Below are 18,071 nucleotides of genomic sequence, written 5' to 3' on the forward strand. Positions count from 1 at the left end.
ATGGCTTTTCCTACCATGATGCTATACACCGACTATCACGAGCCTAGGTCGAGCCGTTTAGATTTGTGCCGCCATTCTGCATTTCCTCCCTATACCTTTAGTTAAGTAGGGAATGTTCCCCCTTCTTTTACACCTCATGACCTTTGACCTTTGACCCCCAGCTTCGACATCCCAACTCGTTTTCGGATTACTCCCCCACGTCCCAAATATCGTGACCGTACGAGATTTGTGCCCAACTGTTGACGAACGGACGGACGCACGAACGAACACACGGACGCACGCTCATGCGATTCTACAAGCTGCATCTGACTATGTCAGATGAGCTAAAAATTGATTATAAAAAGATTTTAAAATTTCGTACAAAATTTTCCGCTAGGTGTCTGCAACGACGAGTGTTTGACGTTTGTCGGCACGTTTCATCGCGATGGCGATCGATTGAGTGATGTTATATCAAATGATTTTATTCTACGAGTGTGAAAACCTAGATATTTTGATTCCTCGTGAACCTTAATCGATATAATGTGAAAATGAACTCAATCAAGTTGTATCCAAAGCTGGTTTATACACTAAAGGTTTGATCGTGACGACGATGCTTTTTTTCAAGTGCGATCTATTGTATTACGTTATTAAAACTAGTATAGAATTATAAATTTAATTTTTGTTCTTTTTCGTAAACTAGATATTTCGATTCCTCGTGAATTAATCAATATAATTTGAAAATGAACTCAAGTTGTATCCAAAGAATGCATGCTGGTTTATACATCCAAGATTTGCCGGGCCAGCGAGCATTTGATGAAATAGTGGCTTCAGTTCTACCATTTCGAAAACGTCCTGAGACAGATTATATGTCTATGAAGGAAAGAAATTGAGTTGTACCCAAAATCTACACAGCATGACGATAAAATCATATATTTTTATCATTGAATATAATTCAAGCATAAACGTACTGTCTAACGATGTGTGTTTGCCATTCCTCCTGTGACTCTAGTTGGCGACTCTTAGGAGGTTGTCCTGTGTAAGAGTAAGAGGTACCTGTAATAAACACGTATACATATTACACACGTAGTCATTGCTATATGTAGTAGCTACACGTAAATGAAAACCACCAAACTATATTTACTAATAACTATATCATACAATAAACTAATTTAAACAATCCTTCATAGCACATGAACACCATACCGGACATATTTTAGTGTGGATGCAACAGTAGGTGGAATTAGTGTGCGACAAAGTATCTGGATATAGATCAGTACAAATCACTTTGCGTGACTATAGATCATAAAATGTAGTAGTAGAACTTACCACTCGCTACACTCTCTGGCCTGCTGCTCGTTTTCCTGGAGCCTACAAAAACAGAAATACTAACATTTTAAAAAGACATGATAAATGTTCATGATATTTACAGAGAGACGTTACAACAATGAGAAACGTTTTCCAAATTGATAACTATGAACACATACGACAAACTAAAATGACTTTAGAATTGTACTAAATGAGTAATAAGTTATAAAATGCTTTAGTTCATCACAGCCATTACAATGAGACTATTTTTTTTAGCCTTAGAATCTTTCCACTTGCCCTGGGATGGGTTTCTTTTGTCAAATTCTCTGATGAAGGGCTCCAGCTTGGGTTTCGCATATGCAATATCCCTAGCAGTTTTGCCTCTCTGCAGAGCAAAATGTTAATAGGCTAAAGACACAGCTATTAATAACACAGTTATGAATCTATATGAAATCATGTATTACAAATTTAGAATGGAATTACATACATATATTGCCCACGATTACCGGCTTCCATCACTTCTGATCCACCATAAAAATACTCCAAAATAAATATCCAATTAATCCCCAATTAACAGGGGGTGAATTAAGAGAGTCAAGAGCAGTCGCCGACGACCTAACGACCCCATCCCACTTTCGTGACTGCATGCCCGATATTCCCGCAACAAAAATTTATCTCAGTCGAAACAGAACAGCGCAATTCGAAATCAAAAATACGCAATCGAAATCAGAATCGCATCCTACAAATTTTAAAACAAAATCTGCGGTTGGAGACCCCCCTACCCACCTCCCACTCTGCTCTCATCTGATACCCCCTCCTGTAACCCGTGGGTCTGCCCTATCCCCCTTACACCCTAAACCGAGTGTGACTGCCATATCTTCCCGAGTGATCCCTTCCCCTACCCCCCCCCTCCAGCTCCACCCCTCATCTACTGCCTCCCTCCCACTCTGCCCTCATCTACTGCCTCCCTCCCACTCTGCCCTCATCTACTGCCTCCCTCCCTCCTATCCCCGCTCCCTACCCCCGCCCCAGCCCTCCCGCCCCCTACCCCCTCCCCAGCCCTCCCGCTTCACCCTCATTTACTGCCTCCCTCCCTCCTATCCCTGCCTCGTCCTTGCCTTGTTTTTCTTCGCGCTCGCTGCGCCGGACAGAACGAGGAGCCGGAAGCTCTTCAGGCTCTCCTGAGTCCTAAGATCAGACCTTATCTGCTGCCTCCCTCCCATAGTCTATCTATAGGTGTCCCCCCACCCCCATCGAGTGTCACTGCCATATCTCCTGGGCCTCCCTCTCTCCTATCCCTGCCTCATTCTCGCTTGCCTTGCTTTTCTTTGCTATCGCGGCACCGGACAGGACGACCAGCCGGAAGCTCTTATCGGACTTATATTAAAGATCGGACCTTAAGAGAAGACCTTAAGAGCGAATATCTTATCTTATAAGAACGAATGCCTTGTCCTTGCCTTGTTCTTCTTCGCTATCACTGCGCCGGACAGGACGAGCAGCCTGAAGCTCTTATCGAACCTTACATTAAAGATCGGACCTTAAGAGAAGACCTTAAGAGCGAATATCTTATCTTATAAGAACGAATGCCTTGTCCTTGCCTTGTTCTTCTTCGCTATCACTGCGCCGGACAGGACGAGGAGCCGGAAGCTCTCGAGGCTCTCCAGCTCAGCTGCGACGTGGCTCGCGCTGTTCTGGTTCTTGTCGACGGCGTTCTTGACCTTCGCCGCGTCCTTCCTCTGCAGACAATGATCGACGACGACGTCCTGATTCGTCGCTGGCCGAGGTGAAATGTCAGAGGTGAGCGAAGGTGTTGTTGACTAGCGATCGGAGGGGTGGTAGGGTGGGGTTGGGGGTAGGACGGGGTGGGAGGTAGGGCAGAGTGGGGGTGTTAGGTAGGGTGGGGTGGGAGTGAGGGGTAGGGCAGGGTGGGGGTGTGGTGGGGGAGTGGGGTGTTGTCAGAAGCATCACGAATAGTTTCATGGGTTTTGATAGAGAGTCTAACATGTTGCTGAACTCAACTTTTAAAGTTTGAAAGGAGGTGAGGTGGGGGTGTTATTGTCAGGAAGCATAACGAATGGTTGTGGAATCGCGAGTCTAAAGTGTTGCTGGACTCGACTTTTGAAGCGACGCATGTCGATGCAACTAGCTTATTGTTAGATGCCAGCAAGATCAGCAAAGAACTACTAGCCTCGACTTCTTGTAGTCTTAACCAGGTTCCTCTAATTCTGTAAAGCCATCACCCCATTTATTATACTCACTCCACTCACGTCGGACTAGTGTGAAAGTACTATCGCTGAGCTGACTAAAACCATCTTTTACGAAGCCAACGAAAACCGTCCAAAAACGACGTTTTTGGCTGTATAGTAAACTGGGAATGTCCTTCATAACCACGCCTTTACATTTGAATGTAATATATACAATCTAATGGGCGTGGTAATAACAAATATCGGAAAGGCAAATTGGTGTACAGAACGACTTAAGATGTACTGATAACGACTACTTCTATTCGTACACCACGTACAGCATTCATGTTTGCTCGTGTCTTAACTGATCTGCACTGCTTGCAATCTCGTATCATGAACATTCTTTCAGTCGCCCTAACAAATCTCCCTCTCTCATTACGCAAACGCTCCATGAGTCACGTAACCAGTGACGAATGCTTATCAGGACGATAACAGCTCTCATCAGCTTAGCCGCTCCCACACAGGGACAGGAGCTAACTCAGCGCTAAGCATAGGAGCTAACTCAAGGCTTCTCCCACACAGGGACATGAGTTAACTCAAGGCTTATCCCACACAGGGACAGGAGCTGACTCAGCGTTAAGCGTAGAAGCTAACTCAAGGCTTATCCCACACAGGGACAGAGGCTGACTCAGCGTTAAGCGTAGGAGCTAACTCAAGGCTTCTCCCACACAGGGACAGGAGCTAACTCAGCGCTAAGCGTAGGAGCTAACTCAAGGCTTCTCCCACACAGGGACAGGAGCTAACTCAAGGCTTCTCCCACACAGGGACAGGAGCTAACTCAAGGCTTCTCCCACACAGGGACAGGAGCTAACTCAGCGACAGGGGCAGGAGCTAACTCAAGGCTTCTCCCACACAGGGACAGGAGCTAACTCAAAGCTTCTCCCACGCAAGGACAAGAGCTAACTCAAGGCTTCTCCCACACAGGGGCAGGAGCTAACTCAAGGCTTCTCCCACACAGGGACAGGAGCTAACTCAGCTCTAAGCGTAGGAGCTAACTCAGCTATAAGCGTAACAGGCCAGAGTCATTCTCATGCTCACCCGCAGCAAGGTGAAGAGGTGTGGCGCCAGATCTCGTCTGCTTTAGCCAGCAGCCAGATTTCATCTTCGTCTCCAGATATTCCACCGTCCGAATGTGACCACCTGCAAAGACGTCCACCATATAACGCGCTAGTTTGCAGACGCGAACTTTGTGATGTCACCAACATGTCGATTGTTGTCACCACGGCGTAATATACTTTTTTAAACCACTCTTAATTTGTCGCAGAGTTTTGCTATTTTCGTTCGTTGCCTCGCGATAAACCACTCTCACAATTTCTGTCGACATACGACGTTGACGATATGTTTTCGATGATGATGTTGGTGATAGCATTTATTGTGAGCCGGAACCAAAGTGCACAAGGAACGTCACGCCATCGTCTCATATCGACTGTAGAAAGATACGTGATCACTAGACTCAGATGTTTAATATTAGGTGCATCGGCCGCCCACGGACTTGTATACATCTCATAATCATAATCGCGGCTCCTATATTTACACAATCTAGCTCTACCTCACAATCTACATGTCACCCTTTACCTCAAACAGGAAGTCCTAAGTCTCGTTAATACATGAATGAGCCAGCGAGGGGGCAGAGGACAGAAACAAGTAGCGATGCGGATTAAGGGAGATGCTATACGCTCCCCCAGTTGGATTCGGGCAAAAAGTACCCAGCACACACATAACATTTCAGCGCTTCACGCGGCAAATTTTTTTGCCTGTAGTGAGTAACCAATTGAGCAAACAATAAGTAAAGTTAACAAATATTTTAATAACGCGAATATCTCCGAAAAAGCTCGCGCAACACAGCGGTGAGTCATTTCTCTCGGGGTGTCGATTCCAGGAAGGCGGAGGGAGGTCGCACCGACCGCAGATTCTCTCATTATTTATCGTGTACCGGAACCACGGTGCACAAAGAACAGCCATCATCTTACATCAACTGCAGATCCGGGATCCCTAGACTTAGATGCTTAATATTAAGTGCATCGACCCTGGCCTTCTTTTTCAATCCTCGAGAATAAATCTAAGCGTCTCTGACGCGGTGGACACGCGATACCTTGCGCGGCTACGTGCAGCGGGTTCTCTCCCTTGATGTTCGTCGTCTCGACGCCCGTCAGTCCGTTCTCGGCGAGGTACTGCACGCAGTCCAGCTTGCCATAGGAGGCGGCATAGAACACGGGCGTAGCAGCTGGAATTCACACAACGCAACGCGTTAGGCAACCGCCTGCAGAACGACCAAGTATGAAAGTACAGCGGTTCCTGCCCTATCAGAATAGGTGGGGAACCACGAGTACATAGTAAATAAGCGGTGGTCGCAATTGAGCAACGAACACATTTCCAGTCACACTTGCATATACCTCCTTTTCAGGACGAAATTGTCTGTCGATACACACGAGCCAGTATTATCATATGCGCAAAAACGATTAGGGACCGTACGTGTGTGGGCTGGCGAAGCGTCGATAAATACAGCTAACAACATGCGCTAAAAGATGCTGGTCGAAACCGGCATTCATTGTCAATCATTCTCGGACATGGAATTATCATAAATTAGGACTGCCTGAGAATGCCGAATGCTGATCTCTGTCCATTTAAAGGAGTGAGATCTAGCATTTACAGGTGCTCTCAGTCACTCTCATGTTGGGACTGAACCCTGCCCCCACTACTGATTGACAGGCTCTGACAGTGAACCATATAAACTGGCAGCTAACAACACATGTTGCTACATTTAGGAACGGTTGGAGGGCATGGATAAACAGTTTTTACACGTATGGTAAATCGGTTGAAACTCCCACATGTACTCCTCCTGGCACCTGTAAATCTCAGACCCTGTTCCTTTAATGTTTGCGATACTAAATCTGAGGGTACATGCGTTCCGTAGTCTGGTCTGTACATACGAGTGAACCGACCCTGACGACTAATGCTACACATCACCTTGGTGATCCTTGGAACTGGTGAGCTCTTTTGTCTGTGTGGTAATCTGCTTCACAATGGAAACATCTCCTGAAACATTCCATAATGGTGTTTTTAGAAATGCCTTTTTTTCGTGACAAAATGTCCAACTTTGACAGTAAGAATACTCAATTACAATACCAAGTGTTTACTTTTTGGCAGTGGCTACGGGTACGGTAGCCGTATCTTAATGTCTCGAGGCTACGGGTACGGGAGTCCATTCGCTTTCATACTTAACGAGACAAAGATGGCGGCGGTGGCGCTAGATTTCGAAATAACGCCTTGGGAAATAAATTCACGATTTGAGAGTTTAGATGAGCAAGAACCCTAACCCTAACCCTAAACCTAACCCTAACCATAACCCTAAACCTAACCCTAACCCTAATCCTAACCCTAACCCTAACGCAAAAAAGGGGCTTGAACGACCGACGGCTACCGTACCTCCAGCCACTGCGTTACTTTTTTTATAGCAATACCATTTACCATTCCTTTTAGTCGTGGGAGGTAGGTCTTTTGTGCAATTTTGGGTGCAATTTTGAGTGTGCTTTGTGTTTCCCACAGAAATATATAGAGACACTAGAACGCTGAACTACAAATCAGACTTCTAGTCTATCTGGTATATTATTTCTATGGTGTTTCCAAACATACATGCACATAACGTTCTAATACCGATTCCAGCAGCTACGTGAAGAGCAGTGGCGCCATCTGTGTTCTTCAACCACAACATCTCGTTTGAGTATTGACCGATGATCCACGCTGCAACCTCTGTCTGCTTTCCCATAATAGCTCGGTGAAGAATGCTGTTGCCATAGCTGTAACACATCAATTCGTATATTACTACAATGCTATTCGATGCTATAATCTATGATATTGAACGATGAAGAACAAACGGGGGAATTACCGCTAAGTAGCAAGAAATCTTTTCTTGAAATGACGCCACACTTTAAATGGGTTTTAAACATTGTGGAACATTCTAGGCTGGGTACACAGTTGAGCATGTCTGAAGTGCATGTTCTACGGATCGGGCGACTGCATACCAAAACGTAAATTTGCATACCATACGCTTGCCAACATTATTTGCACAGTATACACAAGCCAATATGTACACACTGTTGAATGTAACATTGTACGTAAAGTTTTGGGCGAGCTATTGCAGAACGTAACTGTACAGAAAGTACAGTTCTAACCGAACTCAGAACTGCACAGTTAGTTTTGTAATGCCAGTAGATGAGACATATTTACATAGTTTAGTGCATGTCATTTGATATCAGGATTAGCTGGTTATGCAATAAATACAAAGCAAGGAAGAGAAAGAGCGACAGACAGAAAGTGAGATAAAGTGAGAAAGAAAGAGCGAGACAGACAGACAGACAAACAGAAAGAGGGGGAAAGAAAGAGAAAGGATGGAGGAAAGAAAGGGGAAGTGAGAGTGAGCAGACAGCTGACCGAGTGCAAAATAGAGATGAGAGTGAGAAAAAAAGTAGGAAGAGATGAAAGGCAGCACACGGAGTCAGAGGTAGGAAGAACGAATAGGACAACGACGAAACAGCACAAAACTGGGCGGAAGGGAAAGACAGCCAGAATACGAAGAGAGCGAACTGCGAGAGATTGATAAAATAAACAAAGTTTGACACTCACGCGTCTGGCTCGTACGAGATAGCATTCTCCGGAGTGTTCAACCGCTCCCTGTGTTCTACGTAGACGATGATAACCTTCAGGGCGTCAATGTGACCATAGGTCGCTGCGATGTGGGCGCACGTCTCCTTCTGAACATTCTTCTGGTACGGGTCGATTCTATCATACGACTTAAGGAACCATCTGCAGCAGATGCGATCGTGAAATTTGATGGGGGTTTTAATTTTAAGCGAGCGTACATTCTGGTAGATGCACTGCAGCCGAATAGAAGTGTTAGAAAAGCAGGAATGCATGTAAAATGCGAGTATGTGCATGCGAACAATGTACACAAATGTTCGTGCGCGGGTTATACGTGTACACAGCTCCTGTATTAATCACTGTCCGAGAGAACATTATAACGCTGCCTTTAGCAAATACAAACATGACTATCTATCAGAGCCTCCTAGCAACTGCAGTGCTCAAATATTGCCTCTCTATGCCGCCTCAAATCCACTCTGCAGCTTTTATATTCCCATTACGCATTATCAGAAGTATAATAAGGAAACGTGGTAGTAAAACCGCGCAATACGGCAGAATACAACCACAGAGACATTAGCATCACGAATGCTGGTAATACCATAAACAAGTCTATAACACATAATACATAATTATGTATTATGTATTTTCAACACATAATACATAATTATGTATTATAGTATTACATTAATATTACGTATGCTGGTAATACCATAAACAAATCTATAATTATAGAATTATATTAACATTACAAATGTGTAAGCAGGCACCGGTGTTCATCTATAATTTTCGGGCATTAATCTATTTAATAACTAGAGCACTCGGAGAGCGCAGACCTCAGCCAAGGCAGCTCTGACTGTGAAAATTTTTATTAATTAATTGGATCCAGATCATGACGAAAATGTAATCAATTCTAAGTTACCCCATTTCTGACCTATCCTGAAAATTTATTAATTAATTGGATGCGGATCACCACCAAAATGTAATCAATTCTAAGTTACCCCATTTCTGACCTCCTGAAAATTTAATTAATTAATTAATTAATTGAATCCGGATCACCACCAAAATCTAATCAATTCTAAGTTAGCCCATTTCTGACCTATCATGAAAATGTTATGACAATCCGTCCATAACTTTTTTAGTTAGGCTGTACACAAACAAAGAAACGCACAAACCCACAAACCAACACACGCCGGTGAAAACATAACCTCCTGCCAACCCCTTGGCGGAGGTAATAATCTAAGAGGATACTTACGTGATCACGTCCGCATTCCCGCTCCTGGCGGCCGAGTGCAGCGGCGTGTTCTGCGAATTGTTGAGTAGCGGCAGTGTCTCCCCTGTCTTCCTCTCCACCTCCGCGAGCTGCACGATATTCCTGAGGTCCCCCTCGAATGCCGCCTTGTGCAGCGGGAAGGCCATCGCGACGACCCGCACCCCGGAAAGGACGCAGACAAGCGTTCACGGTCGGACGAAGGTCAAAGACGACGATGGCGTCGAGCGACGACCGGCTATCGGGCGCGACGCCGCACCACCGGATTTCGCTCTAGATCTCTCACCGGATCTCACTCAGGATCTCGCTGGAGTTCACACTCCTGATCTCTCGCCGGATCTCTCACCGGATCTCGCACTGGAGCTCACACTGCTGATCTCTCACCGGATCTTGCTCTAGATCTCTCTCAGTATCTCGCTCTGGATCTCTCACCGGATCTCTCACACCAGCTATCTCATCAGATCTCTCACCGGATATCTCACCAGATATCGCTCCGACCGCCTCGCTCAAAAGACGTCACCTACGATCGGCTAGAATCACGATGTCTGCAGCACTGTCGACCACTAGGCGTAGGTAGTACACCGCCGCATGGAGGTAGTCACTCGCTCAAACACACCGGTAGTCACTTTCGCAGGAACGGCACGTTAGCGCGTGACTGCTTTAACGACACGCAGCAGAACGGGGGGCGGCTGCGGCGCGCGTGCACTGTTTAGCAGCTACTGTCCCGACTGAACGTGACTGGACTTAGTACTGGGTGGCGATCGTCGCCCCGCCGATAGACTGCGGTATGTACCTGCCGCGCTGCAACAACCTGTGATAATCTACGCTGAACGGTGTGTGAAGGGAGCGGTGATGTGGGGAAAGGGGGCGGGGGGAGAATGCACATATTTGCTTTGGCAAGCGTTATCGTGTCTGCAGTCGTCCGGGTGTAGCTGATACGCGCGTGCATAGGTGTCACTTCTCATCTCGTTGGACAAATACTAATGTTAGCAGAATGCGCCTGACTAACTCTCACAGTATTGGTGCTAATTCCTACAGTAGATTGATAGGCAATTAATTAAGCATAGAGTGGCACGAAATCTCTTAGAGCGACATCGACTACAGTTTCATTTCGGTACAGACACAAACTCTGTGTGAAGTTGGGAGTGCTACAAGTTTTTCGGAGAATTGGTTCTTGAATACTATCTGTGATTGCGTTGCCGATAAGACAGTGCACTGTTCTACTCTCGAGCTATTTCATGGTTCATACAGAAGTGGAAAATTTTTTAAGGACTTTTCAAGGACATTTTATCCGAAATTTAAGAACATTTTATCGGACATTTTATCGAAATTCATACACAGAAGTTGAACAAAACATACCTGGATTAATTTAATAATAACCCCATTCTTAATCACTGTCACCTCTAAAACTTACCTGGATCACATTAATAAACCCTTCTAAACACTGTCACTTCTACAACATACCTTTATTTACTGACTGATTTTACCGACTTACTGTAATTTGTGATCATCATTTAACTGTCTATCATGTCTATAGCTTTTTAAGCTCATTTAACGCAATTTTTATTGAGGTTTGAACATTATTGATGGTACAAAATTTCTTTTTATTACAGGCACGGATTCTTTCTAAAAATTCAAGGATAATTTCATGAAATTCAAGGACTTTTCAAGCACAAAATTAACATTTACTAAATTCAAGTACTTTTCAAGAGCTCCCCTCAAATTCAAGGACTTTTTAGACTGTGCGAACCATGTATTTGCCTTTAAATCTGTGACTTTGCTCGGGCCCGAGAGCGAGTCAACATCCGACCTTCTGCCATAATTTTGTATTTCCCATGACTCGGACACTTGATAACCTAGATTTAGGCACCTTGACCTCTGCAAAGGCAACAATTTACTGCCTTCACAAATTTCCAGGGAGATTCAGCAACTGCAAGATCTAATGCAATAATGGTAAAAATGTCACATCCAAGGAGCAAAGGTAGGAAAGCAATGATGGAGTATTTCAATAATTATAATAAAATACTTTTGGAGGAAAGCTACTCTATTTGAATTAGTCAGTAAATACGTTTAGAAAGGCAAAACAAGCAATGATCCTTAATCCAATCTAAATTATTTGAGTTATAAACCTTTCCATGTTATGAATAACATTTAACACAAATGATAACTTTTGAAACACATAATTTATTAATAAATTGATCGGATAATTCAATACACAGATTCCGATTTATCGCTTATTATTTTCGCTTTTAAAGAAAGCAAACAGGAAATTGATAAATGTTACCACAGCAGCAAAAATAAACAACATAAAAAGTTTTCTGAGTCTTACTGTGAACTTCTTTAACAATTAAGTGACAAACTTTTGTTGATAAATTGCTAAACTGTGAGCTGTATATGAAGTTTTTAACATCAAAATTATGATGTACATGCAACACTGGCATGTGCAGCACATAAATAGTAAAGTTAATGACAATCAATGTTCACTGTCCTGATTTTGAAACTGCAAGACTTATTTGAACTTATGCAAAACCAAATAAGTTTACAATTCAGTCTATTTTGACTTCTTGGTGACTATTAATTCTCGTAGGTTATCTTCACTTTCTTTAATACACTTCTCCAAATATGACTTATTGCTCTGAAAGAAAGACGAGAAACAATTGAATTATGTAGTGTGTCTGGTACCAGGTGGAAATATTTCTATAAAGAATTCTGGCAGCTCCACCAGTTCTTGATGTAAACATTACGTGTTTTACAAATGTAAAACAATTGTAACAAATGTAATTACGATGTAAACAAACATTTCATGATGTAAACAGATACGGGAGCACCGTAAGAGTTGAATCATATTTAGTATAACATTTGCACATCCTAATTCAACATCATAAAAATCAAAGGCTTAGACATATATTCAAATTTAAAAATGCAATGCTTTTTGCACCTAGTTTTCAAAATCAAGAATGCACCGTTAGAGGTACAGACTTGACTACTATTCGATATATACCTCCCACACTCAACCATATTATCTATCAGTTGCTTTCAAAAGTTCAAGTTATCGATGACCAGTGACAAAGAAAATCAATTGAACCATCTTGTATCTCACCTCTAGGTTTTTTATCTTTTCCTCCTGTGATTTTATTTTCAATTGCAAGTCATCCTGAACTATATTAACTGGTGTCAATATGAACCTAGAAGAAAACGCTCTAATAAACATATTATTGAAACTTAGTAGAAGCACCAAAACATACAGGTATGATTTCAAAAACCTGAATCCATGCTTGAATGACCTCTTCACTTCTATTACCCATCCAAACCTAACATACACCATGCCCACTCATAACATTTCAATTGAAGTTCACAAGGTGGTGTGTCACATTGACGGGCAATTTAACATTTTTACTAGCATTGGTCTACATGCGATTTTTAACATCTACCCCCAATAAAGTTGACTTTGAAAGTTTTTTGAAGTAATAATCTAACTCCATGCCTGAAAATGAATGTTGTTGCCATAAATCTTCACAACATGGTGATATAGCTTTAGATCTATGACATGAATGTGGTGATTTGACTCGCATTCCCTAAGAAAACGTCCTGGCTTCTTTACACACACCATGGCATGAAAAAAAACAGTATTTCATCGCAAAACGCGATGCCAATCTCGGGTAGTGCTACCCAAATGCGAGATTATGTTGCAACAGTTACTATACAAATGCTACTAGCAATGGACCTAATAAAATATTTGGTCAATACTGGATTATATATTCAACTTTCATAGCATTTCAATACTGGTTATAGTTCATTGCTACTCATTTGCTTTATAGGCATTGTTAAACAAAAGCAGCAAATATTTTACCGTGAATAAATGTTTGAAATTCACAAACTTTATTCGAAGTTTATTTTCCTTCGTGAGCACATCCATGTTGCCTGCCAATCATACCTCATCTTAATGCCCAACATGTGACATATATGCACCAAAAATGCCAATTTCCACATGCCATAAGTAGAACAACACTGCTAAATATTTGCTATGCATTCTACTATTTGCTTTGCAAATGTTGCTATTCAAATTTTGTACTGCCATGCATATTGAGTACAGGTAGATTAGGTTAAGCTGACAAAGACATTGATAGAATCACTTACATTCGACCAACACTTTCGTACGTTCTTGTGTCTGTGGGAATTTCCGAGATTTCACGATTGGTGAGTTTGGCATGGTTAATCTGTCTGCGGCATTGCTCCACCTGAATGTCCGACATTTTTAGACGCTGCGTCGTTTCAATCATTTTCATCTGCAGCTCCTGAAATGCCTGGAGTGAAAAATGCAAAGAATTGCTGCACTGTAGCGGCACCGGCGGTGTCCAATAGCAAAGCAATAGCAAAAGCTACCTCCACATCTACACATGTGTCGCAAAATGATGTACATTTTTGCCTAAATTCATGTCACATCACACAGTGACACGTGCATTTGCAAACTTGCTGTAATGTTGTGCGTGAATCCTTTGGAAGTGAGCCTGCAGTAGTGTGTAACTGTGTACGATAACGCACAACCACTGTGTGACACCCTCTGCGTAACACTGGGTGTAACTGTGTTACATGCAGGGTTCTCCCTACGTTGCGCAAACGGGGCGCGCGCGCCCCGTTTGGGAAAACTCCCCCCTGTTTGATCGTTTGCGCTTGCCCAGTTTAAATTACTCCGCCCGTTTTAAATTCCACCACAATAAAAGTTTGCCAGCCGCGGGGAATCGATCGTCAAGAATTGCCGTTCGACCAGGACATCCGGACGCATGTATTTTTACCGTACCACGCATGCACTGCAGACAGTACACAAGTTAACCTGACAATGCACAGTTTAACCTGTCACTAAACTGTACACCGACTGCGGCTATCTTATATATACAAGAACCCAAATACCGTCTAGTTGGTGTGGTGGCGTTTTACGCATTAATTAGTCGTACGGTTAAAAATACAGGCCCCCGGACCCCCTAGTTTCTCCCCCTCCCCTACCCTCCCCTCCCCCTGTTTGAATTTCAGTCCTGGGGAGAACCCTGACATGTGTAGGCCTACAGCTAAAAAAAGCCTACACTGACTCAGCACTGTGACTGTCCACACAAAGTAGCTCCAAGAAAAAAACGGTATTGCTAAGGTTAGAATATATGTATATTAACGTTAGTCACACAGCCTGGTCGGGTTAGACACACAGGTGACAGACAGTACACGGCCTCGGGGCACGCGGGGAACTTGCCCGGCACTAGCGTCGGAGTTATGTTTTTTTAGGAGCATACACTCGCAACTGTATTTGTCAAATTTTCCGCACAGGATTTATGGCTTTAAATCTCAGCGTGCTTGCTCATATGTATCCTTTATTACGACAAAAAAGCCACAGATTACCTTTCTTAATTCTAAATCCACAACAGGCCCTGCCATCTTTGATTTTCTACAAGGACGTCCTCTTGTTTATAAACAAACGACTGAGCATTCATCTCATCATTTGATGTTTTGAGGTGGTGAAGTGTAATTTAACTTAATTTGTATATAAACTCTCAAGTCAGTTTACAGCTGGAATAGCTGATTAAGATAGATTTCGAAAAGCATGATTAGTTAGTATCACTGAGATGGATAGCCAGAGGAGAAACGATGACAGTGCTACTAACATAGAAGGACGAGGTAAATTTAGTTGCTCTACTCTGGCACCCCTACCAACACTACACACTGCAACTACGCTGGACCACGCATTATAAACAATAATAGTACTACTACTAGTAATAATTTCTCTTTCAGTATATGTATTGTTTATCACGCACGTTGCAAGGCGCTTTTTATGTAAGTAATGCTGTTACGCGGCGTGTTGGCCCTAATAATTTTTCATCATTATGATTATCTTCAAGTTCTTCTCCTTCCCCTTCTGGCTTCTCTTCCTCCTCCTCTTCTTCTTCTTCTTCCCTTCCTTCTCCACCTCCTCCTCCCTCTTCTTCCTTTTCTTCATCTTCTACGTCTTCTAGCTGCTTCTTTCAGCCTTTTCTTCTTCCAGATCGTGATGCTTTAAAAAAGACTAACCCAACTAAACCCAACTAAATAACCACGATCGCCTCCTCCTCCTCCTCCTCGCGCAGGCATGAAGTCGCTGTACTTCCGGCACCAGCTCAGCGAAGCGAAGAAGTTTGTCGAGTACAGCAAGCACTCGTCGGCGTGGCTGCACACAACGCCGACACGCGACTGTGACCTGATGATTACGTTCCCGCTCGACACGGAGGACCACACGTTCATGTGGCTTCTCGCACGCCTCCGCTGTCGCACGCCCGAGCTCATCGTGCACGTGCGTCACCACGGCAACACGGGCGCGTTTGCGTTCTACTTCACGATGAACAGCGAGAAGTAGGTTTGGGCGAGGTGGGGTGGGGGTGGGGGGATAGTGTGGGGGTGGGCGTGTGGGTGTGTGTGCGTGCGTGCGTGTGTGCGTGTGTGGCGTGGTGCATTTTGTGTTTGTCTGTGTGTGCGTGCGTTCGTGTGTTAGTGTGTGTGTGTGTGTATGTGTACATACATGTGTGTGTGTTAGTGTGTGTTTGTGTCAGGGGCATAGCCAGCCTTTCCAAGAGGGGGGATTCCTTCCAAGAGGGGGGATTCTAAACCTACTATATACTAATAAAACTTCGTTAAAATGTTCGTTTCATACTTTTATATACATACTGTATCAGATATGTGCTATTTTCATACAAACCAGGGGGATTCCGGAATGCCTGGAATCACCCCTGGCTACGCCCCTGTGTGTGTCTATGTGTGTGTTTTAGGAACTATTTGTCAGCATTATCTAAAATTACCTAGCATTATGTAATCTTATCCTGTAATTCAAGCATGTAGCTTTATTGATTTCTGACCAGGAATACGAGTTGAGTTATTGCTTGCTTTGCAGCCTTCTGAAGGGAGCGGAGGTGCAAAGAATCCGAAAGCGTCTAAAGCCCGAGTTTGGTGGAGGCCTCAAGGAATTCTCCTATCAAGACCAGATGTTATTCGAGGGTACCTATCTGTTACATGGTTGCCCGGTGCCATTTGTTTAATCGCCCGTGGCGCGCTTACACAATCTCAGTGTAGTTTCAATAAATCAGAGTGTAGTGATTGCACTAAATTACGGTACCCTTCCTGTGGTTTTACGAACGTTCAGTGTTATTTGCTGGAGAGGCAGTCAAAGTAGGAAAAAAATAAAAAATTTAAAGAGCAATAGGGAAAAAAACTGATTGAAATTATTCTTTAATAAGTTATTTTTAAAATTATTGTCATCATCATTATTATTATTATTACATCGCATAAGTTACTATTAAAATCAATTGGAGATTGAAACAGTGCATGCTTTGCCACCTAGATTTAATTTACCCCCCCCACCCCAAGCAATGTCATTCCCACACTTGTGCATGATCGCAACGTACCTGTGCTGATGAGACGTACCTGTGCTGACGACGTACCTGTGCTGACGATGTACCTGTGCTGATGTGACGTACCTGTGCTGACGACGTACCTGTGCTGATGAGACGTACCTGTGCTGACGACGTACCTGTGCTGACGAGACGTACCTGTGCTGACGAGACGTACCTGTGCTGACGAGATGTACCTGTGCTGACGAGATGTACCCGTGCTGACGACGTACCTGTGCTGACGACATACCTGTGCTGACGACGTACCAGTGCTGACGACGTACCTGTGCTGACGACGTACCTGTGCTGATAACGTACCTGTGCTGACGAGATGTACCTGTGCTGACGAGATGTACCCGTGCTGACGAGATGTACCCGTGCTGACGAGATGTACCTGTGCTGACGAGATGTACCTGTGCTGACGACGTACCTGTGCTGACGAGATGTACCCGTGCTGACGAGATGTACCTGTGCTGACGAGATGTACCTGTGCAGGTGTGGAGGACATGGCTTCATTCATCACGAGTCAGGAGCGGCAGTCGATCATCCTGCACATGATCTACAACCTGCGTGCGACCGACGGCGACGAGCTAAAACACCTCGCATTCCGCGACGGCGAGGCCATCGGTAAGTAGTGATGTCATCGCTTCTCGCATTCCGCGACGGCGAGGCCATCGGTAAGTAGTGATGTCATCGCTTCTCGCATTCCGCGACGGCGAGGCCATCGGTAAGTCGTGATGTCATCGCTTCTCGTGCTCCGTGACGTCATTAGATCTCGCATTCCGCGACGGCGAGGCCATCGGCGAGTAGCGATGTCATCACGTCTCGTGTTCGGTGACATCAGATCTCGCGTTCCGCGATGGTGAGGCCATCAGTGAGTCATGACGTCATCGTTTGTCGCTGTTCTGTGATGTCATCACTTCTCGTGTTTCGTGGCGTCATCAGTTCTCGCGTTCCGCGACGGCGAGGCCATCGGCGAGTAGCGATGTCATCACTTCTCGTGTTCGGTGACATCATCAGATCTCGCGTTCCGCGATGGTGAGGCCATCAGTGAGTCATGACGTCATCGTTTCTCGCTGTTCTGTGATGTCATCACTTCTCGTGTTCGGTGACATCATCAGATCTCGCGTTCCGCGATGGTGAGGCCATCAGTGAGTCATGACGTCATCGTTTCTCGCTGTTCTGTGATGTCATCACTTCTCGTGTTTCGTGGCGTCATCAGTTCTCGCGTTCCGCGAC

General features: G+C 44.3%; 3 protein-coding genes and 1 long non-coding RNA gene across 4 annotated transcripts in view; 1 reads left to right on the plus strand and 3 right to left on the minus strand.

Annotated features, from left to right (window-relative positions):
• The window catches only part of LOC106814818, a 2,944-nt gene extending 1,597 nt beyond the window's left edge, over positions 1 to 1,347 (minus strand). Inside the window, exons 1-2 of the long non-coding RNA XR_001394668.1 lie at positions 1,306 to 1,347; positions 948 to 1,032 (exon numbers count right to left, since the gene is read on the minus strand). This is a non-coding gene — a long non-coding RNA (uncharacterized LOC106814818). The remainder of the gene's footprint in view (positions 1 to 947; positions 1,033 to 1,305) is intronic.
• A 1,386-nt stretch (positions 1,348 to 2,733) lies between these two features.
• LOC106814815 (ankyrin-1-like) lies at positions 2,734 to 9,878 on the minus strand. Its single transcript, XM_014819167.1, has 7 exons — positions 9,418 to 9,878; positions 8,151 to 8,330; positions 7,182 to 7,324; positions 6,495 to 6,563; positions 5,620 to 5,751; positions 4,566 to 4,667; positions 2,734 to 3,058 (listed from the first exon to the last, which is right to left on the minus strand). The coding sequence occupies exons 1-7, from the start codon at positions 9,579 to 9,581 to the stop codon at positions 2,856 to 2,858; spliced, it is 993 nt and encodes a 330-aa protein (XP_014674653.1). The 5' UTR covers positions 9,582 to 9,878; the 3' UTR covers positions 2,734 to 2,855.
• A 1,718-nt stretch (positions 9,879 to 11,596) lies between these two features.
• LOC106814817 (prefoldin subunit 1-like) lies at positions 11,597 to 14,916 on the minus strand. Its single transcript, XM_014819176.1, has 4 exons — positions 14,818 to 14,916; positions 13,570 to 13,736; positions 12,533 to 12,617; positions 11,597 to 12,067 (listed from the first exon to the last, which is right to left on the minus strand). Exons 1-4 carry the CDS (start codon positions 14,851 to 14,853, stop codon positions 11,984 to 11,986), a joined length of 372 nt encoding a protein of 123 aa, XP_014674662.1. The 5' UTR covers positions 14,854 to 14,916; the 3' UTR covers positions 11,597 to 11,983.
• Positions 14,917 to 15,541: 625 nt separating this feature from the next.
• Positions 15,542 to 18,071, plus strand: part of LOC106814811 (anoctamin-8-like) — an 18,932-nt gene continuing 16,402 nt past the window's right edge. The window contains exons 1-3 of the mRNA XM_014819163.1: positions 15,542 to 15,801; positions 16,337 to 16,440; positions 17,328 to 17,459. Of these exons, the coding sequence (XP_014674649.1) occupies positions 15,542 to 15,801; positions 16,337 to 16,440; positions 17,328 to 17,459 (496 nt within the window). The remainder of the gene's footprint in view (positions 15,802 to 16,336; positions 16,441 to 17,327; positions 17,460 to 18,071) is intronic.

Source organism: Priapulus caudatus, unplaced genomic scaffold (genome assembly GCF_000485595.1).
Source record: "Priapulus caudatus unplaced genomic scaffold, Priapulus_caudatus-5.0.1 Scaffold983, whole genome shotgun sequence".
NCBI lineage: Eukaryota > Metazoa > Priapulida > Priapulimorpha > Priapulimorphida > Priapulidae > Priapulus > Priapulus caudatus.

Coding starts and splice junctions, on each gene's coding strand:
- LOC106814817 (XM_014819176.1), bottom strand. CDS start 14,853: ATGGCAGGGCCTGTTGTGGATTTAGAATTAAGAAAG. Junction 12,618..13,569: donor TACGAAAGTGTTGGTCGAAT/GTAAGTGATTCT, acceptor GTTTTCTTCTAG/GTTCATATTGACACCAGTTA. Junction 12,068..12,532: donor AAAAGATAAAAAACCTAGAG/GTGAGATACAAG, acceptor TCTTTCTTTCAG/AGCAATAAGTCATATTTGGA.
- LOC106814815 (XM_014819167.1), bottom strand. CDS start 9,581: ATGGCCTTCCCGCTGCACAAGGCGGCATTCGAGGGGGACCTCAGGAAT. Junction 5,752..6,494: donor CAGTTCCAAGGATCACCAAG/GTGATGTGTAGC, acceptor TGTGAATTCCAG/CTGCTACGCCCGTGTTCTAT. Junction 3,059..4,565: donor ACCTCTTCACCTTGCTGCGG/GTGAGCATGAGA, acceptor CACCTCGGCCAG/CGACGAATCAGGACGTCGTC.